Raw genomic sequence first — 10,938 nt, 5'->3', positions numbered from 1 at the left:
TTTTCATTTTCCATAGCCATGTCGTTGAACTCGCAGGTGCTTAGGTGCTGGGATATCACGCTCTCGTTGTTGATGTCTTAAGTTGATGGGTTATTTTGATTTGCTTCAATTTGTTTAAAGAAGGAGGTTCTTGAAGGCATCTTCCTGATTACTTAGTGACATATACAACGTTTTTGTAATGATTCTTTGTTTGAAACTCACGTTTTGAAGTACCTGTTATTTGATTCTATCGCATTATAGTCATCTTTTAGCCTATAATAAGTGTAGGTTCTCTATAAATTGTTTGTTGGTTACAAAACCCAAAAAAAAACTATTATGTAATTGGTTCATTTTGTCTAGCTTCTTTTTAGTTTTTTATTGGATTTCCGCTGTTCACAAAAAAGGTAAAATGAACTTTTATTTAGATTTAATTGGTGTATTATGTCATATAAAAACATGTTTATATGAGCAAAATCTTATCAATTCGGATTTCATTACAATTTATAAATTCAAGATTTAGGGAATAAGAGAAGGGTAAAATACAAAAAAGCACAATCATTTATCTATCAACATTCAGAAAAACCCTTATATTTTTTTATATGCAGAAAAACCCTTACATTTTTAATTACCATTCATATTAACCCTAATATTCGGTTTTTTAAAGAAATTACCGGTTGTTTTGTGACATGACATTTATATTTTTGTTTTTAGGTTAACAAGGAAACATAAATAAACGAAGTTGCCTTTTTTCTAATGTAAAACATGAGAAATACATAATTTACTCAACGACCGTTTACTCAAGCAAGTATAAGTGACATTGATTTTTTTTCCATGTCAACCTAAAACCTAACAAGATAAATGTTATGTTCGAAAACAACCTGATAGCTTCTTAAAAAAACAGATATTTGGGTAAATTTGAAAGGTAACTAAAAATCTAAGGGTTTTTTTGTATATAAATAAAATATAAGGGTTTTTCTGAATACTGTAGATAAATGGTTGTACTTTTCTGTAAACATGACCTAAGTGAGATTTGCACGGTCCACAACATGATATCTACATACATTTTTTCAAATTCAGTTTTGTAGACAATATGCAAATATTGGAGACAACTAACATGCTATATAGAAAGCTTCTTAAATTCTAGCAAAAAGGGTCAATAGATTTTTATCCTTTTTGAACTAGATGTACCTAAAGCTTACAAAATAGGGCATTTTCTAAACTTTAGAAATTTAAGCATTTATTCAACTACAATTTCTGATAAACCCCCCTCGCCATTGAATCCAACGTGCACACAACATTCCTTTCTGAAGCTCTTGCAACACCCACTTACCTCATGCTTCTGGCAACAATGTCTTACCACTTTCCCCAACTCCTCTTTGGTGATGTACTCTTTTACATGGCCATGGTGATCATCACTTGAATTCCTATGTGTTTCATGATGCGAGTGGCTTTTCTTGTGGGTTATTTGGTCATGGCAGCAATCACCATTCTTCTTAATCACATTCCCACAACTACTACTCCGTTTTAGTTGTGATTCCACATCTGAATCCATGTAATCGTGTGCTTCATTATCAGCGTGACCACAACAGCCATACTTGTTTTCTATCACTCCAACAGTGTACTTTACCTTATGTACCTCATCATGAGCATGAGAATCATCATCATGAGGACAACATCCATGGCTTTCATGTACTTGTTCTGACTGCTTAACCTCATGCACCTCATCACCATGGGCACAACAACCATGGCTGCTTTCTTTTTGTTGTACGACTTCCTTCACTTCATGGATCTCTTCTTTCGAATGAGAGCAACAACCATGTTTGGCTCCTGTTTCTTGTACAATACCCTTTACATCATGTGCATCTCCATCATCATGTACGCAACAACTCTGATGATCTTTTGATTCTTCCACTATTATCTTGACCTCATGTATGTGCCCATCATGAGCACAATCATGTCCATGTATTGAATGATTCACCTTATGTACATGATCATCATCATGACCACAAGAACCATGCTTCGCCTCATGCACCTTACCATCATGACCACAACAACCCTTCTTAGATTGACAATTTCTAGACTCACCCTTATCATGCTTGTGAGAAGAATGGCAATGTTTATGATCATGTGAAGAATGTGAATGCTTTTTTCCACTTTTTGAAACCGTTTTAGTTCGTAGCAGAAGCATGCTGTTCAATATCACTGCCAAACAGGTTCCAACATCTGCAAGAACTGCTAACCAAACAAGCGGATACCCTGCAAGAGCTACAGCAATTACAGCAGCCTTGATGATAACAGAAACAAATATATTTTCAAATATTTTTCTTCGGGTTTTTCTTGCGAGTTTCACTGCTATTGGAAGCTTCCGGATGTCATTAGACATGAGTATTATTTGACCTGTTTCGGTTGCAAGTGCTGAACCTGATATTCCCATTGAAATACCGATGTCTGCAGTGGCTAAAGCAGGCGCATCATTGATTCCATCTCCAACCATTGCTGTTGGAGCAATTTTTTGAAAATCTTTAATGAATTTGGCTTTATCTTGAGGTAGAAGTTCTGCATGTAGGATCTCTAATGCACCTCCTAACTGCAAAATGAAGGTAAATGTAAGAACATAATCGCATATTGAAGCACACATAAAGTCATTCAAGGAAACTACCAAAAAGGTAGCAAGATGCGTAACTTGAAAAAGATATAACTTTTGATTTGTCGAGTTACAAGGCCCACTTTATATGAATGGAAAAAAAAATCTTTTTGGCTCCCAAGTTTGGATTAATTTTGGTTCAATGAGGGTTTTAAACTATTTTTCTTTTAAATTTCAAAGACTTGCCGAAAATTTTAATTTCATGAAAGATAGCAATGGGTGTCAAGTTTAGGCACAAGTAGACCTGACATACATGAATTTGTGTGACACGACACAAATATATATCTTGAAAAATAAGATAAAACTTATTTATTTTTGTGTCGTGTCAAATTGGTGTGTGACATGTGAAAATGACATGAATACATGAGATCTAGGAACAAACTATATATAAATTAAGGGTTGAATCTAAGTCTTTGAGATCATCTTCAAGCCAATAAAATCTCTCTTTGTTAAACATTGAATACTTTTTTGTGTTATTTAGTGAATCTTTAAATGTCAACACTTTTAAAGTTTCACCTGATCATGTGCATGATTTGCTGCAGCTTTAGAATCTCCAGTAAGCATAGCTGTTTTAATACCCATTGATTTGAGTTCTTTGAGTGCTTCCTTTGCACCCGTTCTACATGAATCAGACAGACTAAAGACTCCAACAAGTGAAGACCCGATAAGTATGTAGCCCATTGATTTTCCTTCACTATTGAAATCTAGATCTACATATAAAATACATATATTAATAACATAAAGACTAATTAATCAAATAAAATTATATTAAAAAAATATAGATGGTGAACATTTGCACCTGTTGAACAGCCAGCTCTACTTGCAATCTTTTGGTTCCCAATGTAAACATTTTTGCCTTCAATTTTTCCATAAACTCCCTCTCCAGGATAATTTTCAAATTCCTCTACATTATCTGGTTGTGCTTTGACTGAATGGGATTGTGCGTAGTCTATAAGTGATGCAGCCATGGGATGACTAGATTTGCTCTCTATGCTTGAAACCCTTTGAAATTCCAAACAAAAATCAGTCTCAAGTAATAAATATAGGGATATTCACAAAAATGACTTAATGGGTCGATTCATTTAACAAAATGGCAACCATTTTGGTCCTTAGCATAAAATGACTACTATTTTGTCAAGGGTACCATTGGGAATTCGGAAATCATTTTTCAAAGGATTCCCACCACAAAAGAAAAAAAGTAATCGGAAGAGAAATCATTTCTCATTTATTTCATAATATATGAATTTAGTTAGCAACATGTGAAATTGCTTTTGGCAATATTAGATTTTTTACAAAACTTTTATCTCTTCTTTAAGATTTTTTTTTGGTGGGGCCGTTAAAAAGGCATTTTTGGCAATATGGAATGTGGGCAATTGCAAAATTAGATGTCATTTTGTTTAACAAGTCAAAAAGATGGTCATTTTGTGTGAAATACATGGTACCTCGTTTTCAAAAATGTTAATGATTATGGTTTCAACTCATGCCTTTTAGGGTTTAGCAATTAGATGTAGCTATTCTCTATGTATTCTTATTTAATTGTCTTTTGAGTAATTAGCTAGTCATTATCTTACATTATATCAGAGCTTTATATTAAAAGTCTACTATTGAACACAACCCACAGCCGTCGCCCTCCATCTCTGGCGACCTTCTCTAATAGCCGTCGGAGGGGTCTTAATTAGGTTCAATATTTTTCCTTTAGTCTTTCTCCTACAGTCCTACTATATAACAATACAATCGTCGGCCCCAAACCAAAGCTCATTCCTTGGCTCCTTCTACTTCCTCATCGGCCCTTGCCTTCCAGCTTTCTATCTCTTCCTCGAACGACTCTTGTCTCCGTGCCTTCTATCTCCTTCTCGGATGGCCCCTTTCGTGGGCTCGCCTCTTTCAATGCTATTTTTGCCTCCCTCTGATGACACCTTCTCTGTCGGGCACCCTGTGATCTACAGTCATTTCTCTATTTCTCTATCAAGACTGCAATCACCGATATCGTCGGCATTAGCCCCATCCGTCGTAGCTCGCGCTCTCTTTTTTTCTCGCTTCCTTTCTCCGGACTCCTTAGCCACCGGCTTCATGATCGTCGCCACCACCGCCGCTTCTTCTCTCTTCTTCTCCGATGAGTAGTCACTGTTAACCGCCATCGTTAGAGATCTGCCACCATCGCTGCCGTTGTCTATGTTTCTTTTAGGGGTTTTTTTTGATATTTTTTTTCAGTTTAATTTTCTCGTCCCGATCAAAATGCAGAGATGTCAGTGATTAGGGTTTAGGCGTAAGCCCCTTCTCCTTTAGTCATTAGGATTTATGTATTCTCTATATTCCCTATTGAATTGTCTTTTGAGTAATAAGCAAGTCATTATCTTACAAAATAACCAAAAGATATTAATGAAAATAATGTGTTGATAAATTACCAATATAGCAATTTGTCTAGCCCGATGTCATCCTTGACTGAACGAAATTCGGAAACTGAAAACTCTCCTCTAGTAATTGTCCCGGTTTTATCAAAAGCAAAGATTTTGACTTTAGCAAGCGTTTCTAGGTATTCTGCACCTTTGACTAAAAGCCCAGTTGTAGCGGCCTTTGATAGTGCACAGTATGTAGCCACAGGGGTAGACAGTATAAGTGCACATGGACATGAACTTACCAAAACAACCAAAGCTAAATGATACCATTTGTGTAAGTTATGAAGCTTCATAGCAGTTGGTATCACAGCCAAAAGTGCTGCTATAATAACCACAGCTGTCAATTATCATGAAGAAAATGGTGTTAACAAGAATAATTGATGATTTTAGTATCGATGTAACAAATTTAATTGTGCATTTACCTGGGGTGTAGTATTTGGCACATTCGTCTATATATCTTTGTGTTTTACATTTGTTGTTTTGAGCTTCTTCAACAAGCTTAGCCATTCTTGCTACTACACAATCTTCAGCTAGGACTGTAGTGTTAATCGTAATGTAACCTGAATTACGATATAGCAAATCAAATAAAAGGTTAGAAAATAAACAATGCTCTTTTTATACTTTAAACTTCAAAAATAAAAAGAACCATTTTTAGGCTACGAACTTTACAATCCATTTGAGTCTCCAAAGTTTAACTAATAATTGCTACATTTTGGTCCAATTTTTTTCATCGCTGATAATTTGTAGTTTATATGTACATTATTCTATAAATATCAAAATATTTTGTAGAATTGAAATATTATACTAGTCAAAATTTAAATACTAAATTACGTGAGTAAAAAAAATATTTTTGATAAAAATTTAAGCTAGTTATTATTGTTTTAAATGAACGATGCCTAAAAAACAATATATATTAAAGAAAAATTCCATTAACATGGTTAAATGATATGTTGGTTTACTTAAATAACAAAAAATAAATAAGTAAGTAACGATAAAAAATGTGATTACTTCAATTTTTATGCAAGTTGGCAATTCACTAAAAACCTGCCATTCAAATAAATAAATAAATAAAAATAAACCAGCCCAACACAATTCCATATAACCCATTCAAACCCATGCAACCCAATCCAAGTCATATGTTATCTATTTAACCTTTTATCATCCATAATCAATTATCATAGAGATTCGATTATTCAAACAAATTACAAAAAAGGAACTTAATTTTTTTTTTTTGTCAATATATGTCACAAACTTCGTCATAGGTATCCTCATTATATCTAGAAAAATATTTCAAATTAGTTATGAAATGGGAATTTAATACTTATATACTAAACAAAATACAAAAGAACTTCAATTTTTTCCCCTATATTACATATGTCACAAACTTCGTCATAAGTATCCTCATTATATTATATATATAGAAAATATTTCAAATTAGTTATGAAATGGGAACTTGATACTTATAACACCCATACTAAACAAGTCTAAAAATTTCATAATTGAGGTAAAGTGTAATACCATTTATATTTATAGTGCCAGCCCAAACAGAAGAATCCACTTCTTTTGATACAGGAAATGACTCTCCAGTAAGAGCCTTCTCATCAACTTCACATCTTCCTTCCACCACAATTCCATCAATTGGGATCACATGTCCACCTTTCACAGCAATCTTTGTGTTGACCATAACTTCATTTACATTGACTTCTTCACGATTGCTAGCCAATACAGCTTTTTGAGGAGCCATGTTCATTAATGATGACATAACAGCATTTGCCTACAAATATAATTCAAATCAAAATTGCTAATATTCAAGATTGAATTTCGTGAAATTAGAGAGGCTTTAGCAAACCTTATGACCAGCTCTTGATTCAAGCCACTCGGCTGTAGTGAATAAGAACACAATTGTGCCAGCTTCCCAGAAATCTTTTAAATAAAGTGACCCCGCAACTGCAAAATTTATAATTAAATTAATTTTGGGATAAATTTGTAATAAAATTTAATTTTCGTAACAAATTCGTGACAAAGAGATTAAATCCGAGCTAAAATTTTGAAATTGGTAAGAGTGTATCTTGTTCGACCTAATTTAAGCAAGTAAATATACAGAAACATGAATTTGCTATGATGATGGTGTTTTTCGAACATTTGACCTTTAAATAAATGAGAATAAATATATTTTTTTAAATAAGTTGTGCCCTATATATACGTTGTCTTTGGCAAATTAGCTAGTAGCTGGAAGCTAGAAGCTGAAAGCTGATAACTAGTAACTGGAAGCTGGAGCTTTAATTTGTTATATAAATGTTTGGTAAAAATAGTTGGAGCTTTTAAAATTTATAAAACTATATAAAATAGACAATTGTTTAAAAAAATAAATACATAAATATATTTTTAAGGAAAATTCTGGAAATTGACTAAAAAGACTCAATAATTTTTTATTAAACGCTACATGAAATATTTTCTATATTTAGAACTTTTTTTTAAATTAAAAGTTAAAAGTTCGTAATAACAATTTTTTTTGTTTAAGTCGAACATTTTGACTAGAAACTCTCAATTTTAAAATTAAGTTGATGGAAAGAATTCAATCATTAAATCAAGAAATGTTCATGAGACATTCAAGGACAAAATACTATTATAGATGGAGAAAGAAAGCGTCACATGCTATTGGTAAATTATTGAGCTAAAAACAAACGACATTCAAGCTAAAAGTGGAATCTATATATAATAATGAAACGACTTTCACTTTATCTTTTGTACTAATTTAATTTCTTTCTTTTTTTCAAAACCATAAACTTTTTGTTTCTTTTAATTTGGTTACCCACCTCCAATTGGTTAACCTTTCCGACTTCACAAATGGTCTGATCCATACTCTATTTTTATATTTTATTTTAAAGTGTAAAATAAAATTTAGAATAGTTTATCATAAACTAAATTTAAATTCTATTTTACATTCTAAAAATAAAGTAAAAAAATAGAATGTAGGCGAGATTGTATAACTTACACTTCAAAATTTACATTGTCACTATTTATTTATCTATTTAAGGAGTTGGAATGCTACTAACAAACAATCTAATATATTACAATAGAATGTTTTATACTACTTAAAGAATGTTTGTCTCAAAACTTTAATATCAAAAATTAATTTAATTGTTGCATAATGTACTCTTTTAGTACATAAGTTAAAAGTAAATCAATTTTCTATTCATATTTCTAAGTTTTTAAACATCCTTCGAAACTGACTCCTAGCCGTCCTCATTAATTAATCACTGGCCTGCTTTGACTTGTTTTGACTTCAAGAATCCTCTTTCGTTCTTTTCTATTTTTTTTTTTTTTTTGTAAGCTAGCCTTTTGTATAATTATTGTCGAAATCTTAAACCCATTTTAGAAATACTTCAATACTTTACTATATGTAAATTTTTTTGAACAAGATTTGACATGTATCAATAATTTCATAACTAATTATCTAATAAATGATTTAAATTTAGAAATCATACCTGCAATAAGCATGAGGGTATTTACATCGAGTCTGAAATTACGCAATGAAGCAATAGATTTCAATATTATGGGAAGAATGCCAACTACCACAGCTGCTATCGCCAACCATTTCAATGGTGAAAAAAAGTAACTCAAAAATGATAATAGAAGCAATACACCACAAGCCACAGCATATGGACTTGGCCATTTGTTTCGATAATTTGTTTCTCCTTTTACTCTCACATTTGCTTCAAGACTAGCTTGGTTTAGCACCTTAACTAAAAAAATCACGTAAAATATACAAGTTAATATATATATAATAAACATATCACAAATTAATGTGATTTTATTCACTTTTTAAATGTATTATGGAAACGACATGAGTAAAATGATAAAACTTGCAAGATATTAGTTAATATTTGACAGGAACTACTTAGCGATAGAAAATGTTGGAATGAATTAAAGAATCTTAATAATAGTACTACTATTAATTTCAATATTACATAACAAAGATGTAGCATTATAGATGATGGTTTACTATTAAAATACAAAAGACAAATTCTTGTAAGTATTTTGATTATTTTAATATTAAAATAATATTTTTTTCGTGTGTTTTTCTGATTTAGGATTGGAGTCTATATATGCTAAAAAAGAGCACACACAAAGATAACTTTGTTAAAGATATCCCTAATTTTCATGAAAAATTATCTCCTTTAGAAATCATCAAATCCAAAACACCCATGTCTGGGCCCACAACCAATGGCAAAGTGCTGAAATATGACAAATTTTGAAGTAACGTACAACTTTAAATGTATCTATATAAAAATATAACTTTTAAAACCGTCTAATAATAATAAATTATGTAGTATGTAATAATATATTTTAAAGAATATCATATGAAATAAATGACTTTCTTCATATAAATCATGCAATATCTCAAATGTGCTTTTCATTTCATCATATCTTTATAACAAACTTTTCCCTAATAATTGATGGCATTATACCCCAAGGCATCATGCTTCCCGACAAATTTAAGCTCCACGTTGAGTAAATAATGAGTCGTCACATTACTTCCATCGATTTATCGCATATTACTTATCCGTTAACTACATTTTTCGTTTAAGAAGTTAATAAATATAATTTTAATCTAACATTAAAAAATATAAAAATAGGGTTAATGTCATACAATCATAATTATTAATGAATATTCTTTCTAATAAAAGTCATTCATCTTTTAATTATATTTAATTCGTTAAAAAAAATTGAATTCTCATTAAATTGCATTTCAACCAGATAATTTTGTAATCTTTGATATCATAGTTAACATCATATCAATGACAGATAAACATAATAAACAAATTATGTTATATCTAATATCACAATGACAACACGCTAAAATAAATTTAATAACAATTTCGTGTTGGAATCTACGGCATTAATGATTTATTATTAATGATTTATTGTAACCCAATTGTTTATCAATAAAGTAAAGGAATTTAAAATACTAATGAAAAAAATTTATTGATTCTCCTTCTAATATATTGCAATGCTTAAATACATAAAAGTCTTAATTTTTTATATATTTATCGGCATGCCAAATTAAAGATACTGCTATTAAATCTAATATTAAAAGAAGTGCATATTCACTTATAAATTATAATATGCCTCGTATATAGAATATTCTTGTATGAAAACATTCGACATTCACGAACAAATACTTATGGAACATTAAAAATCTTATCTGCGAGCATCTACACACTAAATATAAAAGTTACTTTAAAATAACAAAAAAGAACACCAATGTAACGGAAACGTAACGGTGAAAGGGTGATGACAGAGTTACTTTACCAATTTCATGCTGTGAAACCAGGACGGGGTCGTGAAGTACAATCACGGTCCTAGACGGAACGATAACGGAAACGTCATGAACACCAACAATAGGTCGAAGTATTCTCTCAATCAAAGGCACCTCCGATGAACAACATAAACCCAAAACATCGAAGTAGCTTTTTTCCAAATTGGTCGATGAATTCTCCCTCATTTCTTTCTCTTGTAAACAAATGCAAGTTTATAGAGAGAGAGAGAGAGAGAGAGAGTGTGTGTGTGTGTGTGTGAGTGAGAGAGAGAGAGAGAGAGGGAGAGAGAGATTTATGTTGTGAAACACTGAAACAAGTGAAGGGAGATCAATATGTGAAAGAATGGGAAGAGATGCTGATTATTTAAAGTGATTGGGGTGGTGGAGGGAGGAGAGAGAATCGGATTATATATGAAATGAGTTCGATGGAATCTACGTGTAAAACCATTTTGTTATGTGGGTCCGAATCTTCCTATTCGAGAAAGAGCATCCGTATACGACTGGAAGTTCAAATCCAAATCTTTTCTTCAAACTTGAATATTAATTTAGAAGTTTGTTTATGAAACTATGTGTCATGTTTATTTTAATGATTATGT

At 31.6% G+C, this 10,938-nt stretch overlaps 1 protein-coding gene across 1 annotated transcript; it reads right to left on the bottom strand.

Annotated features, from left to right (window-relative positions):
- Positions 1 to 1,016: 1,016 nt before the first annotated feature.
- Positions 1,017 to 10,688, bottom strand: LOC111906143 (putative inactive cadmium/zinc-transporting ATPase HMA3). Its single transcript, XM_023901874.3, has 9 exons — positions 10,336 to 10,688; positions 8,508 to 8,765; positions 6,869 to 6,966; positions 6,538 to 6,793; positions 5,442 to 5,579; positions 5,029 to 5,356; positions 3,423 to 3,625; positions 3,140 to 3,333; positions 1,017 to 2,566 (listed from the first exon to the last, which is right to left on the bottom strand). The coding sequence occupies exons 1-9, from the start codon at positions 10,526 to 10,528 to the stop codon at positions 1,217 to 1,219; spliced, it is 3,018 nt and encodes a 1,005-aa protein (XP_023757642.1). The 5' UTR covers positions 10,529 to 10,688; the 3' UTR covers positions 1,017 to 1,216.
- Positions 10,689 to 10,938: the final 250 nt, after the last annotated feature.

The sequence above is a fragment of the Lactuca sativa genome, chromosome 5 (genome assembly GCF_002870075.4).
Source record: "Lactuca sativa cultivar Salinas chromosome 5, Lsat_Salinas_v11, whole genome shotgun sequence".
NCBI lineage: Eukaryota > Viridiplantae > Streptophyta > Magnoliopsida > Asterales > Asteraceae > Lactuca > Lactuca sativa.
Note: the sequence above shows the minus strand (reverse complement) of the source record. Positions and strands in the feature narration are given on the sequence as shown.

Bases quoted from the DNA above. Each gene is read 5' to 3' on its own strand.
- LOC111906143 (XM_023901874.3), bottom strand. From the start codon at position 10,528: ATGAGGGAGAATTCATCGACCAATTTGGAAAAAAGCTACTTCGATGTT. The intron at 5,580-6,537 runs GTATTACACTTT...ATCGTAATTCAG, and splicing joins TGGCACTATAAATATAAATG to GTTACATTACGATTAACACT. The intron at 2,567-3,139 runs GTGAAACTTTAA...TTCATTTTGCAG, and splicing joins CAAATCATGCACATGATCAG to TTAGGAGGTGCATTAGAGAT.